At 49.3% G+C, this 21,127-nt stretch overlaps 1 protein-coding gene across 1 annotated transcript in view; it reads left to right on the top strand.

Annotated features, from left to right (window-relative positions):
* The window catches only part of stxbp4 (syntaxin binding protein 4), a 144,056-nt gene that overhangs the window by 18,787 nt on the left and 104,142 nt on the right, over positions 1-21,127 (top strand). The window contains 3 exon segments of the mRNA XM_063030683.1: positions 7,810-7,895; positions 8,895-8,988; positions 16,081-16,213. Coding sequence (XP_062886753.1) covers positions 7,810-7,895; positions 8,895-8,988; positions 16,081-16,213 — 313 coding nt within the window.

The following is a 21,127-nucleotide window of genomic DNA, read 5'->3' as shown; positions in this document are numbered from 1 at the left end:
CTTATCCTCCTTGTTTCAAAGAAAAAAGCCCGAGCTCGTTGAATCCAGCTTCATAACACATGCTGTCTAGTCCGGGCAGCATCCTGGTAAATTTCCTCTGTTCAGAAGGACTAGAGGTTCAGAAACACACTGCAGGCAAAGATGTTAGATGTTTGCCAACCTTCCTCCTTCAAATAATGCCAGTCACAATCATTTAAAGGCAAGGCATTGGGATTGTGGATCGTCAAGTGGCCGATTGGATTCTTTGATGCCCTTTTGTCCACCAGTCACTCATTGCATGTGTGCACACTTGTAAGAGGTAATAAGCTGCTGGAGAAATGCAATTCAAACTGATGGTTGAGCTACCTCATGCCCCGTTGGTTTCAGTCCACTGGAGTCCCTGTTATTACTACAATCCTGTGCACACAGTGTTGAGCACTTCCACGCCATCAGCCAAAAGCGGAATTTCAGAGTGGCCAACCATTTTAATTCCTATCCCCATTCTTGTTCCAACATGTTGGTCCACAGCTTCCTCTTTCCTCACAATGAGGGCACCCTCAGGGTGGAGGAGCAACTCCTCATTCCATCTGGGTAGCCTCCAACCTGATGTCATGAACATTGATTCTCCTTCAGTAAAAAAAAAATTCCCCCTCCCTTTCCCACTCTGGCCTCTTTGCCCTTCTCTTCACTTGCCTGTCTCCTCCCCCTGGTGCCCCCCTTCTTGCCTTTCTCCTATGGTCCACTCTCCTCTCCTATCAGATTCCTTCCCAGCCACCTGGCTTCACCTATCATTTCCAGCAAGTCCTCCTTCTCCCCCCCCACCTTTTTATTTTGGTGTTTGTATCCCCCTTCCTTTCCAATCCTGATGAAGGATCTCTGCCTGAAACGACGACTGTTTATTCATAGTATTTTGAGTTTGTTACTTTGGATTCCCAGCATCTGTAGAATCTCTTGTCAGCTGGAACATCTGGTGGTTTCAGCTGGACCAGAGGGGGGCCAGGGACCCGCAGTGTGGGCTGGAAAGGGCAGAAGGTTCCTGCATCTTGTTGGGGTCCTACTCCATGCTGTCAGACTCTTGACCTTTTTATTCAAGGGGATCAGGTTTATGCTAGGATGAAGTGTAGATAAAAATAGCCTGCCTACAAATCGCTAGTCCATGACCTGTTTAATCAGAGAATCAGCTGCAATCTAATCGGAAACAGTGCACATCCCCTAAAGTGATTAGATGAACCCTGCACATCGCCCTGCTGATGTGAATTAAAAGCCAGGCACCATGGAGGCACTGAGCAGGAAACACAAGGAGAGACAAATCTTCTGCAGCAAACCCGCTGGCATTCTGTTTTCCGGAACATTTTCCTTGCGGTAAATATGACAAATTCCCCGATGATCTCTGAAAGGGTGCAGGTTAATTGTTTATAGGTAGACAGGGCTCCTGATAATCTGAGAAACCACAAGACATAGGAGCAGAGGTCGGCCATTCAGCCCATCGAGTCTGCTCTGCCATTTGATTTTGCCTGATTTGTTTTCCCTCTCAACCCCATTCTCCTGCCTTCTCCCCGTAACCTTGGATGCCTTACTAATCAAGAACCTATTAACCTCCGCTTTAAATATACTCGGTAACTTGGCCTCTACAGCCATCTCTGGCAATGAATTCCACGGATTCGCCACCCACTAGCTAAAGAAATTCCTCATCTCTGTTCTAAAGGGACATTCCTCTGTTCTGAGGCTGTGCCCTCTGGTCCTAGACTCTCCAACTATTGAAAATATTCCCTCCACCTCCACTCCGTCTACGTCTTTCAATATTTGGTAGCTTTCAATGAGATTCCACCCCCCACCTCCCGCCATTCAAACGCCAGCAAGTATAGGCCCAGAGCCATCAAATGCTCCTCATACGTTTACCACTTCATTGTCCGGGTCATTCTAATGAGCCTCCTCTGGACCCTCTCGAGTGCCAGCACATCCTTTGAATGATCGTGTCTTTGACCGTGCAGTACTCTGTAGCATGTAGAGGGTATGCCACAGGATCAGGCCCTTCAGCCCGTAATGTTGTTACTGACTAAATTAGTAATCAAATGTCCAGCAAAACTGATCCCTTCTACCCACTCAGTGTCCGTATCCTTCCAGTTCCTGCACATACTGGGCAGGTAGGGTTGGGGAAACGGGTAGGCTGCAGAAAGACTTAGACAGGTTAGGAGAATGGGCTCCTCATCTAAGAAAAGATGTGCTGGCATTGGAGAGGGTTCGGAGCAGGTTCACAAGAATGATTCTGGGAATGAAAAGGTCACCATGCGAGGAACGTTTGATAGCTCTGGGCCTATACTTGCAGGAATTCAGAATGATGAGGGAGGAGCTCATTGAAACCTTTCAAATATTGAAAGACCTAGACAGAGTAGATGTGGAAAGGATGTTTCCCATGGTGGGGGAGTCTAGGACAAGAGGGAACAGCCTCAGGATAGAGGGTTGCCCTTTCAAAACAGAGATGAGGAGAAATTTCTTTAGCCAAAGGGTAGTGAATTTGTGGAGTTTGTTACCACAGGCAGTTGTGGAGGCCAGGTCGTTGGGTATGCTGTCCAAGTTGCATGCCATCTTGGACAATGTCTCCCATCCACTACATAATGGACTGGTTGGGCACAGGAGTACATTCAGACAGAGACTCATTCCACCGAGATGCAACACAGAGCGTCATAGAAAGTCATTCCTGCCTGTGGCCATCAAACTTTACAACTCCTCCCTTGGAGGGTCAGATACCCTGAGCCAATAGGCTGATCCTGGACTTATTTCCTGGCATAATTTACATATTACTATTTAATTATTTATGGTTTTATTACTATTTAATTATTTATGGTGCAACTGTAACGAAAGCCAATTTCCCCCGGGATCAATAAAGTATGACAATCACTATGATCTAAGGCAGAGCTTGATAGGTTCTTGATTGGACATGGTATCAAAGGTTACGGGGAGTGGGCTGGAGGAGGCGAAAAAAGGATCAGCCATGACTGAATGGCAGAGCAGCCTCGATGGGCCAAATGGCCTATTTCTGCTCCTCTGTCTTATTTATGAGCTTATTGAAGGGGATCATGTATCTGTCTCACACAAAACGCTGGAGCTACTCAGCAGGCCAGGCAGCATCTATGGGAAAGAGTCGGTATTTCAGGCCAAGGCCCTTCGTCAGGAAAGGAAGGCACAAAGTCAAAGTAAGAAGTACGAGGTGGCAGGTGATGGGTGAAACCGGGAGAAGGGGAGGGGGTGAAGTGAAGAGCTGGTAATGGGAACTGGAATTGAAATGCATGGCTACAGGGAGATCCCACTTTTTCTGGCAGCTGCTTCGCCGAGCACCTACACTCCGTCCACCTGGAAAAGCGGGATCTCCCTGTAGCCGCTCATTTCAATTCCCATTCCGATATGTCAGTCCATGGCCTCCTCTACTGCCGCGATGAGGCCACACTCAGGTTGGAGGAGCAACACCTTATATTCTGTCTGGGTAGCCTCCAATTTGATGGTGTCAACGCCGATTTCTCGAACTTCCAGTAATTGTCACCCCCACAAGCTGGTAACCAGCTGTACCTAATAAAGTGGCCACCAACTGTACCCTGAAATGCGTTGTTTGCTTCAAATCAAATCAATCAAATCAGTGAGGATGCGCTGGGGGGAAGCCCACAACTGTGGCCATTCTTGTAGTACGAAAATATTGTAACATCCTGACAACTCACTCACCCGAACCATGTGTCTCTGGATACTCAGCATATCCAGTACAGTACCCACTGTTTATCCTGTGCCTTATTTACACACAAACGCGGATTCCAAAGACGTACCCAGCTAGGTTAATTGGTCATTGTGAATTGTCCCGTGGTTAGATTGGGGTTAAATCGGGGGTTGCTGGGCGGTGCAGTGTGAAAGGTCGAAAGGGCCTGTTCTGCACTGTATCTCAGTTTAAAAATTCTGCATTGGCTGGACATCCAGGCAGCATCCTTGTGAATCTGTTCTGCACCCTCTCTAAAGCCTGCACGTCGGTCCTGTAGTGTAATGGGGCAACCTAATAGAATGCTATATGACCCCAATACTTCAGATGCAGCCAGAATCAGTTCGTGCTGATAATCTCTACATCCCAAACACAGATGTTGGAAATCCGGAGCAACACACATAAGGTGCTGGAGGAGCTCAGCAAGTCAGGTGGCAGCTATGGAGGGGAATAAACAGTTGAAGTGTTGGGCAGAGACCCCTCTTCAGTACTGGAAAGGAAAGGGGAAGGAGGCACTTTCACCAGCCACTACACCAGAGGTTCCCAGCCTGGGGTCCGCTCGGTTAATGGTAGGGGTCCGTGGCATAAGGAAGGTTGGGAACTCCCTGCTACCAGCCTAACTTGTGTGACACAGAGACAGTGAATTCCAGCCTGACCCCATCAGACACCATTCACAATCCTGATATTTAACCGATCCAGCCTCCCTAATCTGAGGAAAGACATTCTTGCCATAGAGGGAGTACAAAGAAGGTTCACCAGATTGATTCCTGGGATGGCAGAACTTTCATATGTTGAAAGACTGGATCGACTAGGCTTATACTCATTGGAATTTAGAAGATTGAGGGGGGATCTTATTGAAACATATAAAATCCTAAAGAGATTGGACAGGCTAGATGCAGGAAAATTGTTCCTGATGTTGGGGAAGTCCAGAACGAGGGGTCACAGTTTGAGGATAAAGGGGAAGCCTTTTAGAACCGAGATTAGGAAAAACTTCTTCACACAGAGAGTGGTGAATCTGTGGAATTCTCTGCCACAGGAAACATTTGAGGCCAGTTCATTGGCTATATTTAAGAGGGAGTTAGATATGGCCCTTGTGGCTAAAGGGATCAGGGGGTATGGAGGGAAGGCTGGTACAGGGTTCTGAGTTGGATGATCAGCCATGATCATACTGAATGGCAGTGCAGGTTCGAAGGGCCGAATGGCCTACTCCTGCACCTATTTTCTATGTTTCTATGAACCTCTGTGTGAACACTGTACACCCTCCCCCTCCCCCCACCTCCACTCGCCTCAAATTAACAGGGAAAAGCAGACTTAGCTCTGGCAATCTCTCAAAAAGCAGGATTAATAAGTGGCTTGAGGACAGAGACATTGGGGAACCAGCCTGCGTCTGTTTTCAGCTTACCACATCTCTACGCTCCTCTCATCTTGGGCTGCTGCATGAGGTGGGAAGCCACAGGCAGAGTTGTATGAGACATTGGTGAGGACAAATCCGGATTATCGTACACAGTTCTGGTCATCTACTTACAGAAGAGATGTAAATAAGGTTGAAAGAGTGCAGAGGAGATCTATAAGGATGTTGCCAGGACTTGAGGACCTGAGTTATAGGGAAAGGTTGAATCGGTTATGACTTCATTCCCTAGAGCGCAGGAGAATGAGCGGAGATTTGATAGAAGTGCACAAAATTATGACAGATATAGATAGGGTAAATGCAAGCAGGCTTTTTCCACTGAGGTTGGGTTAGACTACAGCTTCTTCACTCAGAGGGTGGTGAGAGTGTGGGAGGAGCTGCCAGTGGAAGTGGTGCCCTAACCCCTGCCCCTGGCCTGCCCTCACCCCTTGCCTTTCCAGTCTCAGCGTCCCATGGTTGGTTACAGAGATTATTTCTTGATTTAGAGGATTAAAATGGAAAATGGAGACAATGAAAAAAATGATTGAAAATTAATTTAGTGACCTGTATGCTTTATGAAATGGCTCTGTAAATCTGCTTAAAGCACATTAGCTTTAACCCTGTCAGGGCTGGGAGACGGGCACTGTGTCACCCACAACAGGTCAGACTGATGAGTGCAGTTGCTTTAACCCTGTCAGGGCTGGGAGACAGGCACTGTGTCACCCACACCGGTCAGACTGATGAATGCAGTTGCTTTAACCCCGTCAGGGCTGGGAGATAGGCACTGTGTCACCCACAACAGGTCAGACTGATGAGTGCAGTTGCTTTAACCCTGTCGGGATGGGAGACAGACACTGTGTCACCCACACCGGTCAGACTGATGAGTGCAGCTGGGGAGGTGTACAAGGCTTCATTTATTGTCAGAGCATGTGTCCATACGCAACTCTGAAATTCTTCTCCGGGTAGCCGCAAAACAAAGAAAGAACATGAGTTGTTCAGAGAGAAACATCAACCCCCCCCTCCCTTCTCCTGTGTAAATCGAGCAGGAACATCAATCCCCAAACCCCATCCCCTTGCACAACAAAACATAAAAGGAACGGGTGATTAAAAAAAACACAGGATATAAAAACCCCAAATGGAAGAAGTCCACAGTACATAAACTTACTAGTCCAATCCATACGTGCAGAACTATGATACCATCCTCTGATATCAGCAACGTTCAACGAAAGAGAGGCGCACCACAGGAGGCGGAGGCCTACCCACATGCCACATCGACCCTCACAGTGCTAGGCCACTCACAGACTCCTTGACAGTGATCAAAAGGAAGGCAATCAACGCTGAACTCTCACTCATCTTCTGCATTCACTTTGATGTCTCAATCTTCCTTGACACTTTAATCGGTGATTAATAGATGCTTTAATCGTTGAAATGGAGTTGAACATTGGCTCGTGCTCCGTCTCGAAGTTTAAACACGTGGAGGCCATCCGAGTGTGTGCTCACTTCCCAGAATCTTCTCCAGACAGCAAAGCGTTGACCACTCATTCGATCTCCAAACTGTAAATCGCAGGGTCTAACAATCCCAGAAACACATTTAAGGTGAAAAATAGACGTAAAAGAATAAAAAAAGACATTTTCTTGAGCTATCTGAAGATGCCAACCAAGGCAGGGTTGTACGCTGGCACCATCTTGAAAGGTAGAGGGTGCTTGGACCCAGTTTAGACCCAGAGTGGAGCTGGAGCTAAGGACTCCTGCACAGAAACGGGTCCTTCAGCCCATCTGGTCTGTGTTGAACTGTCATTCCACCTAGTCCCATCTACCCAGTCCTGGATCAGACCTCTCCACACCCCTGCCATCCACTTATTTATCCAAACGTCTCTCAAATGTTGAAATCGAACCTGCATCTGCTGGCAGCTCCACACTCTCACCACCCTCTGAGTGAAGAAGTTCCTCCTCATGTCCCCCTTAAACATTTCACCTTTCACCTTTAACCCATGACCTCTAGTTCTAGTCTCACCCAACCTCAGTGGAAAATCCTTGCTTGCATTTACCCTATCTATAGCCCGCCATAATTTTGTATACCTCTGTCAAATCTCCCTCAGTCTTCTACACTCCAGGGAATGAAGTCGGAACCCGTTCAGTCTCTCCCTGTAACTCAGGCCTTCAAGTCCCGGCAACATCCTTACAAATACTCTCTGCGTTCTTTCGTAGTAAATCAGCTGTGATGGAATAGCGGAACAGACTGAGTAGATTAATGCTGTTCTTCAGTTCTCATGTTCTCAATATTTATTGCTTATTTATTTCTTTTGTATCTGAACAGTCTTCTTCTGCACTCTGGTTGAAAGCCCCAAAGGGCGGTCTTTCATTGATTTCATTGATTCTGTTATGGTTATTATTCAATAGATTTATTAAGTGAGCCCACAAGAAAAGAAAAGAAAATGAATCTCGGGATAGTATGCCATAACATATGAACTTCGATAATAAATTTACTTCGAACTTTTGAACTTTAGTCTTATGTTCTGTGTGATAATTCAGTGTTAATTTGAACCTCTCACTAGTTTATGAAGTGCTGAATATTGTACAATGTGATGTTAGTCATTGGGGAAACTTTTAACACAATGGTAAAGGGGTGTTTTGGGAGGTTGGGCATGCTGGTGGGAGTTGACGGAATCTGCGTTTGGTTCTAATTCTGGTCTCGTTCCCTTAGGAGGGAGTTCACAGAGCTGATGGAGAAGTATGGGTCCCAGAGTAACACAGGATCGGCCCGGAGCTCGCCCACTCCCCACATCATCGGTGAGATTCCTGCTCCATCGGTCCTCAGAGACCGGTGGTAACCGTCTCCGAGCGAGTCCAGGAACACACTTCATGTGGATCATGGATGGGAGGGGGGAGGGGAGCAGGTAGACATTGGCTAGCCAGAGTGACTTAAGAGTGTGAGGGACGGAGCTGGTTCAAGACTAGCCCACCGATGGTAGGCTGCGTCCGTCTGTCTGTTGTCCCAGTGCACCGTAATGTCTGCCCTGCCTTGGGCAGCACTCCTGAACCAGGTACACCAGCTCTGAGCGGTGGTTGGTGATCCACGTGGAGTGTAAGCGGGTACGGGTGCAGTGAGCCTGGGTCAGAGGTACCAGCAGGGTATTGGGTCAGAGAGGGGACTTGTAGCACAGCTGGGCAGTGTGTCCATTTCAGGGTTTGTAGCGTGCAGTCGGTCGGGACATCCAGTCCCGGGCTGCGTGGGTGGGCTGTCCCGGAGTCAGCAGTTGGAGAGTCTATTCCCAGGATATTGACAGGCTCATTACCGGAGGGTTGTATTCACTGTGGGTCGATTAGGCACGATGTGATACACTTCATAAGTTAAAACTTGAGAATAAATAAAAACAACCCGGAGAGTTTTGGAACCAAGGCCGCAGACTCAGAATAAAGGGACGTTCCCTTCAAACCTGAGCTCAGGAATTTCTTGAGCTAGCTGTGGGTGAATCTGTGGGATTTGCTGCCACAGACGGCTCTGGTAGTCAGGTCGGTGGGTATATTTATGCCAAGGATTGGTAATGGGGTAAAAGGTTACACCGTAAGACAGGAACACAATTAGGCCACTTAGCCCATTTAGTCTGCAGGGTTATGCGGTAAGGGCCAGAGAATGGGGCTTAAAATAAACCAGCCACGATTGAACGGTGGTGATGAACTTGTGGGACGAATGTCCTAATTCTGCTCCGCTACCTGACGGTGAAGCCAGCAAGCTGCGTCCTGTGGCCCCGGTCACGCAGTGAGTGACCTCTCACGTTACCCCCGCAGGGAGATGCCCGGAGAGTCCGACCTCCTCCTCCTCCGGTTCCCTCAGCCCCAAGGACGCCGGACCCTCGGCCCCAACTGCACCGTCAGCAGGAAGGTACGGTCAGAGTGTGGGTGGGTGGGGCTGGCTCAGGGCTCAGCGAGAGTCGGGGATTGGTTCCCCAGGGGACTAAGGCACCCTGCCTCTGGCACCAACACCTTATAGACGCCCACCCTCCTCTGCTCCCACCAGCTCAGTACTGGAGGGGTGACAGAGGTCAGGGAGGGCAGGGGTCACGTTCAGGGGGTGATGGGGGTCAGGGGGAGTGACGGGAGATTGGTTTTGGGATCTCTGGTTGGGTCAGCAGGTTTGAGAGGTGACAAATGGTAGTGTGGGGGGGTGAAGGTGGGGTCAGGATCCTGGTGCGTAAGGTGACAAGGGTTGGTGTTTGGGTGACAGCAGATTTCTGTCGTGGAATGATTGGGGAGGGGGTGTAATGGGGAGGGATAGGGGTTACGATCCTGTGACAGGAAACAGTGTGGGTGGGGGAGGGCCGTGACGGGAGTTGGGGGTGATGGGTCAGGATCCTAGTGTCGGTGGTGATGGAGATCGATGTGGGGGGTGTGGGGGAGCTGTGACAGGTTATAATCCAGTGTCGGTGGTGATGGAGGTCAGTGTGGGGGGTGTGGGGGAGCTGTGACAGGTTATAATCCAGTGTTGGTGGTGATGGAGATCGATGTGGGGGGTGTGGGAGAGCTGTGACAGGTTATAATCCAGTGTCGGTGGTGATGGAGGTCAGTGTGGGGGGTGTGGGGGAGCTGTGACAGGTTATAATCCAGTGTTGGTGGTGATGGAGATCGGTGTGGGAGAGCTGTGACAGGTTATAATCCAGTGTTGGTGGTGATGGAGGTCAGTGTGGGGGGTGTGGGGGAGCTGTGACAGGTTATAATCCAGTGTCGGTGGTGATGGAGATCGATGTGGGGGGTGTGGGGGAGCTGTGACAGGTTATAATCCAGTGTCGGTGGTGATGGAGATCGATGTGGGGGGTGTGGGGGAGCTGTGACAGGTTATAATCCAGTGTTGGTGGTGATGGAGATCGGTGTGGGGGGTGTGGGAGAGCTGTGACAGGTTATAATCCAGTGTTGGTGGTGATGGAGGTCAGTGTGGGGGGTGTGGGAGAGCTGTGACAGGTTATAATCCAGTGTCGGTGGTGATGGAGATCGATGTGGGGGGTGTGGGAGAGCTGTGACAGGTTATAATCCAGTGTTGGTGGTGATGGAGGTCAGTGTGGGGGGTGTGGGGGAGCTGTGACAGGTTATAATCCAGTGTTGGTGGTGATGGAGGTCAGTGTGGGGGGTGTGGGGGAGCTGTGACAGGTTATAATCCAGTGTCGGTGGTGATGGAGGTCAGTGTGGGGGGTGTGGGAGAGCTGTGACAGGTTATAATCCAGTGTCGGTGGTGATGGAGATCGATGTGGGGGGTGTGGGAGAGCTGTGACAGGTTATAATCCAGTGTTGGTGGTGATGGAGATCGGTGTGGCAGAGCTGTGACAGGTTATAATCCAGTGTCGGTGGTGATGGAGATCGGTGTGGGAGAGCTGTGACAGGTTATAATCCAGTGTCGGTGGTGATGGAGGTCAGTGTGGGGGGTGTGGGAGAGCTGTGACAGGTTATAATCCAGTGTCGGTGGTGATGGAGATCGATGTGGGGGGTGTGGGGGAGCTGTGACAGGTTATAATCCAGTGTTGGTGGTGATGGAGATCGATGTGGGGGGTGTGGGAGAGCTGTGACAGGTTATAATCCAGTGTTGGTGGTGATGGAGATCGGTGTGGGGGGTGTGGGGGAGCTGTGACAGGTTATAATCCAGTGTTGGTGGTGATGGAGATCGGTGTGGGGGGTGTGGGAGAGCTGTGACAGGTTATAATCCAGTGTTGGTGGTGATGGAGGTCAGTGTGGGGGGTGTGGGGGAGCTGTGACAGGTTATAATCCAGTGTTGGTGGTGACAGAGATCAGTGTGGGAGAGCTGTGACAGGTTATAATCCAGTGTTGGTGGTGATGGAGGTCAGTGTGGGGGGTGTGGGAGAGCTGTGACAGGTTATAATCCAGTGTCGGTGGTGATGGAGGTCAGTGTGGGGGGTGTGGGGGAGCTGTGACAGGTTATAATCCAGTGTCGGTGGTGATGGAGGTCAGTGTGGGGGGTGTGGGGGAGCTGTGACAGGTTATAATCCAGTGTCGGTGGTGATGGAGGTCAGTGTGGGGGGTGTGGGAGAGCTGTGACAGGTTATAATCCAGTGTCGGTGGTGATGGAGATCGATGTGGGGGGTGTGGGAGAGCTGTGACAGGTTATAATCCAGTGTTGGTGGTGATGGAGGTCAGTGTGGGGGGTGTGGGGGAGCTGTGACAGGTTATAATCCAGTGTTGGTGGTGATGGAGGTCAGTGTGGGGGGTGTGGGGGAGCTGTGACAGGTTATAATCCAGTGTCGGTGGTGATGGAGGTCAGTGTGGGGGGTGTGGGAGAGCTGTGACAGGTTATAATCCAGTGTCGGTGGTGATGGAGATCGATGTGGGGGGTGTGGGAGAGCTGTGACAGGTTATAATCCAGTGTTGGTGGTGATGGAGATCGGTGTGGCAGAGCTGTGACAGGTTATAATCCAGTGTCGGTGGTGATGGAGATCGGTGTGGGAGAGCTGTGACAGGTTATAATCCAGTGTCGGTGGTGATGGAGGTCAGTGTGGGGGGTGTGGGAGAGCTGTGACAGGTTATAATCCAGTGTCGGTGGTGATGGAGATCGATGTGGGGGGTGTGGGGGAGCTGTGACAGGTTATAATCCAGTGTTGGTGGTGATGGAGATCGATGTGGGGGGTGTGGGAGAGCTGTGACAGGTTATAATCCAGTGTTGGTGGTGATGGAGATCGGTGTGGGGGGTGTGGGGGAGCTGTGACAGGTTATAATCCAGTGTTGGTGGTGATGGAGATCGGTGTGGCAGAGCTGTGACAGGTTATAATCCAGTGTCGGTGGTGATGGAGATCGGTGTGGGAGAGCTGTGACAGGTTATAATCCAGTGTCGGTGGTGATGGAGGTCAGTGTGGGGGGTGTGGGAGAGCTGTGACAGGTTATAATCCAGTGTCGGTGGTGATGGAGGTCAGTGTGGGGGGTGTGGGAGAGCTGTGACAGGTTATAATCCAGTGTCGGTGGTGATGGAGATCGATGTGGGGGGTGTGGGGGAGCTGTGACAGGTTATAATCCAGTGTTGGTGGTGATGGAGATCGATGTGGGGGGTGTGGGAGAGCTGTGACAGGTTATAATCCAGTGTTGGTGGTGATGGAGATCGGTGTGGGGGGTGTGGGGGAGCTGTGACAGGTTATAATCCAGTGTTGGTGGTGATGGAGATCGGTGTGGGGGGTGTGGGAGAGCTGTGACAGGTTATAATCCAGTGTTGGTGGTGATGGAGATCGGTGTGGGAGAGCTGTGACAGGTTATAATCCAGTGTTGGTGGTGATGGAGGTCAGTGTGGGGGGTGTGGGGGAGCTGTGACAGGTTATAATCCAGTGTTGGTGGTGATGGAGATCGGTGTGGGAGAGCTGTGACAGGTTATAATCCAGTGTTGGTGGTGATGGAGATCGGTGTGGGGGGTGTGGGGGAGCTGTGACAGGTTATAATCCAGTGTCGGTGGTGATGGAGAACAGTGTGGGAGAGCTGTGACAGGTTATAATCCAGTGTCGGTGGTGATGGAGATCGATGTGGGGGGTGTGGGAGAGCTGTGACAGGTTATAATCCAGTGTCGGTGGTGATGGAGATCGGTGTGGGGGGTGTGGGAGAGCTGTGACAGGTTATAATCCAGTGTTGGTGGTGATGGAGGTCAGTGTGGGGGGTGTGGGGGAGCTGTGACAGGTTATAATCCAGTGTCGGTGGTGATGGAGATCGGTGTGGGGGAGCTGTGACAGGTTATAATCCAGTGTTGGTGGTGATGGAGATCGATGTGGGGGGTGTGGGAGAGCTGTGACAGGTTATAATCCAGTGTTGGTGGTGATGGAGATCGATGTGGGGGGTGTGGGAGAGCTGTGACAGGTTATAATCCAGTGTTGGTGGTGATGGAGATCGATGTGGGGGGTGTGGGAGAGCTGTGACAGGTTATAATCCAGTGTTGGTGGTGATGGAGGTCAGTGTGGGGGGTGTGGGGGAGCTGTGACAGGTTATAATCCAGTGTTGGTGGTGATGGAGGTCAGTGTGGGGGGTGTGGGGGAGCTGTGACAGGTTATAATCCAGTGTCGGTGGTGATGGAGATCGGTGTGGGAGAGCTGTGACAGGTTATAATCCAGTGTTGGTGGTGATGGAGATCGGTGTGGGAGAGCTGTGACAGGTTATAATCCAGTGTTGGTGGTGATGGAGATCGGTGTGGGAGAGCTGTGACAGGTTATAATCCAGTGTTGGTGGTGATGGAGGTCAGTGTGGGGGGTGTGGGAGAGCTGTGACAGGTTATAATCCAGTGTTGGTGGTGATGGACGTCAGTGTGGGGGGTGTGGGGGAGCTGTGACAGGTTATAATCCAGTGTTGGTGGTGATGGAGGTCAGTGTGGGGGGTGTGGGGGAGCTGTGACAGGTTATAATCCAGTGTTGGTGGTGATGGAGGTCAGTGTGGGGGGTGTGGGAGAGCTGTGACAGGTTATAATCCAGTGTTGGTGGTGATGGAGATCGGTGTGGGAGAGCTGTGACAGGTTATAATCCAGTGTTGGTGGTGATGGAGATCGGTGTGGGAGAGCTGTGACAGGTTATAATCCAGTGTTGGTGGTGATGGAGGTCAGTGTGGGGGGTGTGGGAGAGCTGTGACAGGTTATAATCCAGTGTTGGTGGTGATGGAGATCGGTGTGGGAGAGCTGTGACAGGTTATAATCCAGTGTTGGTGGTGATGGAGATCGGTGTGGGAGAGCTGTGACAGGTTATAATCCAGTGTTGGTGGTGATGGAGATCGGTGTGGGAGAGCTGTGACAGGTTATAATCCAGTGTTGGTGGTGATGGAGGTCAGTGTGGGGGGTGTGGGGGAGCTGTGACAGGTTATAATCCAGTGTTGGTGGTGATGGACGTCAGTGTGGGGGGTGTGGGGGAGCTGTGACAGGTTATAATCCAGTGTTGGTGGTGATGGAGGTCAGTGTGGGGGGTGTGGGAGAGCTGTGACAGGTTATAATCCAGTGTCGGTGGTGATGGAGATCGATGTGGGGGGTGTGGGAGAGCTGTGACAGGTTATAATCCAGTGTTGGTGGTGATGGAGATCGGTGTGGCAGAGCTGTGACAGGTTATAATCCAGTGTCGGTGGTGATGGAGATCGGTGTGGGAGAGCTGTGACAGGTTATAATCCAGTGTTGGTGGTGATGGAGATCAGTGTGGGGGGTGTGGGAGAGCTGTGACAGGTTATAATCCAGTGTCGGTGGTGATGGAGATCGATGTGGGGGGTGTGGGAGAGCTGTGACAGGTTATAATCCAGTGTCGGTGGTGATGGAGAACAGTGTGGCAGAGCTGTGACAGGTTATAATCCAGTGTTGGTGGTGATGGAGATCGGTGTGGCAGAGCTGTGACAGGTTATAATCCAGTGTCGGTGGTGATGGAGATCGGTGTGGGAGAGCTGTGACAGGTTATAATCCAGTGTCGGTGGTGATGGAGGTCAGTGTGGGGGGTGTGGGAGAGCTGTGACAGGTTATAATCCAGTGTCGGTGGTGATGGAGATCGGTGTGGGGGGTGTGGGGGAGCTGTGACAGGTTATAATCCAGTGTTGGTGGTGATGGAGATCGGTGTGGGAGAGCTGTGACAGGTTATAATCCAGTGTTGGTGGTGATGGAGATCAGTGTGGGGGGTGTGGGAGAGCTGTGACAGGTTATAATCCAGTGTCGGTGGTGATGGAGAACAGTGTGGGAGAGCTGTGACAGGTTATAATCCAGTGTCGGTGGTGATGGAGATCGGTGTGGGGGGTGTGGGGGAGCTGTGACAGGTTATAATCCAGTGTTGGTGGTGATGGAGGTCAGTGTGGGGGGTGTGGGAGAGCTGTGACAGGTTATAATCCAGTGTCGGTGGTGATGGAGAACAGTGTGGGGGGTGGGGGAAGGCCGTGACGGGACTTGGGTGTGACAGTTTATAATCTAGTGTCGGTGGTGATGGAGATCGGTGTGTGGGGTCAGGAGTCTGGTGTTGGTGGTGACAGGGTCAGTTTGGGATTGGTGAGGCCATGACGAGAGTTGGGGGTGACAGTGGGGTTGAGATTCTGGGAGTGCTGGTCGGCTGAGCACTGTGCACTGACCCCTGGGTGGGAAGTGCTGCCTCTGACCCTCCCTCTGTCCTGGGTGTTGGGGATTGGTGTGGTTTGGGAGTTAAAGTGGTAACAGTGAGGTTGGGATCCAGACCGTGATACACAGCCTCTGTCCCTGGTGACAGGGATCAGTGAGGGGGTGGGGTATACAGAGGTCTTTTTTTTTACAAAATATCTTGTTTACAGATTACCTTGATTACAAATTCAGTGCTACAATACATACAAAACAGTGGCTAACACAATTACTACACTACTGCTAGACAAACGCCATTAAACTAAAACATTTCCATCTTTGTCAATGATGGCGCTAATTCCCTGCGGAGCCCAACAGTCCCGGAAAGCCTCTATGGTCACCATGGAAAGCGTATGTTCCCTCTCAATGGTTACCCGGGCACAGGCGTACCCCTAAACGTTGCTAGGCAGTCTGCCCGGGCAGATCCTCCACCACCCATTTCCAGGACCCAGGAGCAAGTTGATAAGGACATCTTCATCTCTCCATGCCCCCCTCCTTACTGGATGACCATATATAAATAGGGTGGGGCTAAAATGCAACCAGAACGTGAGAAGCAGCCCACACAGATACACAAAAAGGGGCTGCAGCCTCACACACTCTATGTATGTGTGGTACACGGTCTCCTCCAGCCGACAGAAGTGTCATGCAGCTGGGAGATCCGTGTACAAACTAAAGAACTTGTTACAGGGCACCGCTCTACACAGCAGCCCCCACCCCAGATCCCCCAGGTGCATGGGAAGAACTCCCTCGTAAAAAGACCTCCACTTGGGACCTCCTCACCTCCAGCTGGAAAGACAGCCCAGGCATACAGAGGTCAGGGGTGATGATAGGTCGGGCGTGACAATGAGGTCAGGATCCTGACTGGGACACAATGCTTCTGACCCCGCCTTCGTCCTCTTGCAGTCATGGTGCAGTCCAGCTCATCAGCGTTCCCAGGGGTCTGGGTCTTGGTCTGAACATCTCAGGTGGCACAAACAAGCCCGACGGACCGATGGTGCATGTGCAGGAGGTGGTTCCCGGCGGAGAGTGTCACAAGGTAAGTGTCTGCACTGTCGCCCGCAAGTGTGTGTGGAACAGAGTGTGTCATTGCCACATTCGCCAGCGAGTGTGTGATCGCACGCTCACCCGCGAGTGTATGTAGAACAGAGTCTACTTACCCTTCCCATTGGGCCCTACAGCACCAGTCAACACGTGGAGTATTGTGAGCAGTTTGTGGCCTCATATCTAAGAAAAGATGTGCTGGCATTGGAAAAGGTTCACAAGAATGAAAGAGTTAACATATGAGAAGCGTTTGATGGCTTGGGGTCGGTACTTGCTGGAGCTTAGAAGACTGAGGAGGGATCTCATTGAAATCCATCAAATACTGAAAAGCCTAGATAGAGTGGACGTGGAGAGGATATTTCCTACAGTGGGGGAGTCTAGGACCAGAGGGCATTGCCTCCAAATTGAGGTATGTATGTTCCTTTGGAGCACAGATAAGGAGGAATTTCTTTAATCAAAGGGCGGTGAGTCTGTGGAATTTATTGCCACAGATGGTTGTGGAGGTCAAATCATTCAGTATATTTAAAGCAGAGGCTGATAGGTTCTTGATTAGCAAGGGTGTCAAATGTTATGGTGAGAAGGCATGAGAATAGGATTAAGAGGGATAATAAATCAGCCATGATGGAATGGCAGAGCAGACTCAATGGGCTGAATGGCCTAATTCTGTTCCTGTGTCTTATGGTCTTATGGTCATGGACAAAGGCTCACTAAACTGGTTACTGTGGTCCTTGTGCATTTCAGGTGGAGATGTCTGTGGGGTCAGAATCTGGTTTATTGTCACTGTCGTCTGTCATGAAATTTTGCAGCAACAGTTCAGTGTGTAACCCTCTTACCATAGGCTTGTAATAAGTTAGCTAGTACTGTGAATACAAAACTAACAGCAACATACTCAACAATGCCTGGAAGTGACAATGAAAGGGCCATTACCAGTAAATAAACAGGTCTAGAATGGATATAATTCGGATAAACACAAAAACGTAGAAGTTTGTAAGTTTCTTCTAACGGTAAGTAAGACAATTACCTGCATGAATACTGACACACCCATGCAAATTACTGTTCACCAGGAAGCAATAATTTAGCTTACCCCAGTATAAATTTAGATTGAAATTGTGTTGATAAATATTTTAAACTATAATAAACCAAATAAAGTAAAAGCACATCAAAGTAAAAGTAAGTCTGTAACATGCACATAATGGTTGTGAGCTCATTGTCATGTATATAAATATCAGGCTATAATGAAAAACGTAATTGTTGGAGTTCATTGTTGTGTAAGCAGTCCAGTTTGCTTCACTTCATTTACTCACGGTACCAAAATGGCTCTGCACTGGAAAAACCAATCCAAGTAAAGAAGCAGAGAAATAAATATCAATGCAACATCATCCATTGTACTGCCTCCTGTTTCCCTTTCTCCAAGCCGTATGCTAGCTGGCTAACTGAAAGTTATCTGCACATTCTCTATGAGACTATAGTCTGCATGAGGATTTTCAAACATCTGTATCTATCCTTCCAAATTGGGTTTTGTGACCATTTCATCATAACAACACCCACAACACGCTGGAGGAACTCAGCAGGTCGGGCAGCATCCGTGGAAAAGATCGGTCAACGTTTCGGGCCGGAACCCTTCGTCAGGACGGTTGATGTTTTGAGCCGGAACCTTTCTTCTGGACGAAGGGTTCTGGCCCGAAACGTCGACCGATCTTTTCCACGGATGCTGCCCGACCTGCTGAGTTCCTCCAGCGTGTTGTGAGTGTTGCTTTGACCCCAGCATCTGCAGATTATTTTGTGTTTACCATTTCATCATGTTCTTCAGCCGTGTTTATTGTCTATCCTTTCCCGAAATTTTGATCCCGCACCCTCTCTAGAATGGCTGCCCCTATCCTTTGTTTCCTTGGGACATTTTATTGGCCAAAATGTTGACAAGTAAATCCTATTGACTAATTCAACAAGCCTAATTTATCAATCAACTGAAATTTTATTTTAAACAGCAAAAATGAAATACTCGATTGCTAATGTAATTAAAGAAACACTTATTCATATATAGATTTGCATTTTGAGGAAATCTGCAAAAGAAATAAAATGTGCCCAACAGCATAACTGTATTGATAAAGCATGGTCTTAAGCCAAGGTATTACAAGTGCCGTGCATAAAATATACTATCAATCACAATAGGAAATATATATTTTAAATAGGTAATGCAAAAATAGTGAGGTAGTGTTCATTGTTTATTCAGAAATCTGATAGCGGAGGGGAAGAAGCTGTTCCTAAAATGTTGAGTGTGTGTCTTCAGACTCCTGCACCTCCTCCCTGACGGTAGCAATGAGAAAAGAACAAGTCCTGAATGGTAGGGGGACTTATAATTAGAAACTTTTGACTGAGTAGGTGTATTGTTTATTGTGCGCAGTCTTGGTCACCCACCTACAGGAGTGATATCAATATGCTTGAATGAAGAAAGAGAAGATTTACAAAGGTGTCACTGGGACTTGAAGACCTGAGTTATAGGAAAAGATTGAACAGGTCAGGACTTTATTCCCTGGAACGCAGAAGAATGAGGGGAGATTTGATAGAGGTTTATAAAATTATAAGGGGTATAGATAGAGTCAGCAGGCCTTTTCCATTGGGTGAGGTTGGGTGTGACTAGAACTAGAGGTCATAGATTAATGGTGAAAGGTGGAATATTTAAGGGAGCCTGTGATGAAGATGGCTAAGTCTACAACCCTCTGCAGCTTTTTTCAATCCTGCGTCAGAATGCTCTCCACGGTACATCTGTAGAAATTTACTGGAATCTTTGACAGACTAAATCTCCTCAAACTCCTAATGAAGCTTGCTTTCTTGGTAATTGCATTGATGTATTGGGCCAGGATAGGTTGACTGCACGGCCACTGGAGGGCGGTATTACCCTGCTGGCAGCCCTGCAACACCTCTGCAAACCCCTGGAATCCCGCTCACTAAACCTGACAGGCATCACACGTACAGGTTGCTGGTGAACGCAGCAGGCCAGCAGATGTGTGTTGCTTGAAATTCCAGCATCTGCAGATTTCCTCATGTTTGCAATAAACCTGACATGTGGCTGATTCAGCCATAAAGGGGTTCCTGTTCCCACTAAACCACAGCAGTTCTCTGTTCTTGTTGGGGAGGGCTTCAGTAGCTGTGGAGAGGCATGCTTTATTTTAGAAATTAGCTTTATATATTTACTTGGTGATAAAGCACGGAGTCAGCCCTTCTGGGCCTTAGAACCACACTGGCCCTGCAAGCCCCGACAACCCCGATTAACCCCTAACCTAAACCATGGGACAATTTACAATGATCGATTAACCCTAACCTAAACCATGGGACAATTTACAATGATCGATTAACCCTAACCTAAACCATGGGACAATTTACAATGACTGATTAACCCTAACCTAAACCGCGGGACAATTTACAATGATCGATTAACCCTAACCTAAACCATGGGACAATTTACAATGATCAATTAACCCTAACTTAAACCACAGGACAATTTACAATGATCGATTAACCCTAACCTAAACCGCGGGACAATTTACAATGACCGATTAAGCTACCTGGTACATCTTTGGACTGGGGGAGGAAACGGGAGCACGCGGATAAAACCCACACATTCCATGGGAGGACATACAGGCTCCTTACAGAATGGCATCGGAATTGAACTCCCAACTCTGGAACAGCCTGAGCTGTAATAGCGTGGCATTAACCGCACGCTACGTCAGAACATTGGAGCATACAGTGAAATGCGTAATTTGCATCAACAGCCAACACAGTCGCTGCCCGCAAGTATCGCCACGTTTCTGGTGCCAGCATTGTGTGCCCACAACTCACTACCCCTATCCCATGCATCTTTGGAATGTGAGAGGAAACCTGCACAGTCATGGGGAGAGCATGTAAACTCCTTACAGACAGTGGCGGAAATTTAACCCCAATCGCTTGCGCTGTAGAGGGTTACACTCACAACGCTAAAGCGCTGCCCAGGCAGAGGGAATGAGGTGCAGATGTGCAGATATTCCTGCTCAGAGGTCCCTGCCAAGTGTGTCCATCACTCTTGGTGTGTTCAGGCATCAGAACGCATTGAACATAGAACACTACGGTACAGGCCCTTTGGCCCATGATGTTGTGCCCACCTAATCTACTCTAAGATCATTCTAACCCTTCCCTCCGTTTTTCTATCCTCCATCTGCCTATTTAAGAGTCTTGGGGATGTCTCTAATGTATCTTCCTCTACCACTACCCCTTCCAGGGCAATCCACACACCCACCACAATCTGTGAAAACCTACTTCTGACAACCCCCCTATACTTTCCTCCTGTCACCTGAAAATTATGCCCCCTTGTGTCAGTCAGTTCCATCCTGGGAAAATGTTTCTGACTGTCCACTCCGTCTGTGCCTTTCATCATCTTGTACACCTCTATCAAGTCATCTCTCGTCCTCCTTCGCTCCAAAGAGAAAAGCCTTAGCTTGCTCAGTCTCTCCTTGTGAGACGTGCTCTCTAATCCAGGCAGTGTCCTGCTAAATTTCCTTTGCACCTTCTCTAAAGCTTCCACATCCTTCCTATGGTGACACAACCAGAACAGGACTCAATATTCCAAGTGTGGTCTAACTGGGGTTTTATATTACCTCAACCAACATACATCAAAGTTGCTGGTGAACGCAGCAGGCCAGGCAGCATCTATAGGAAGAGGCGCAGTCGACGTTTCAGGCCGAGACCTGACGAAGGGTCTCGGCCTGAAACGTCGACTGCGCCTCTTCCTATAGATGCTGCCTGGCCTGCTGCGTTCACCAGCAACTTTGATGTATGTTGCTTGAATTTCCAGCATCTGCAGAATTCCTGTTGTTTGCGTTTTTTATATTACCTCGCCGCTCTTGAACTCAATTCCCCTATTAATTAAGTACAACAC

The sequence above is a fragment of the Mobula hypostoma genome, chromosome 22, assembly GCF_963921235.1.
Source record: "Mobula hypostoma chromosome 22, sMobHyp1.1, whole genome shotgun sequence".
NCBI lineage: Eukaryota > Metazoa > Chordata > Chondrichthyes > Myliobatiformes > Myliobatidae > Mobula > Mobula hypostoma.
Note: the sequence above shows the minus strand (reverse complement) of the source record. Positions and strands in the feature narration are given on the sequence as shown.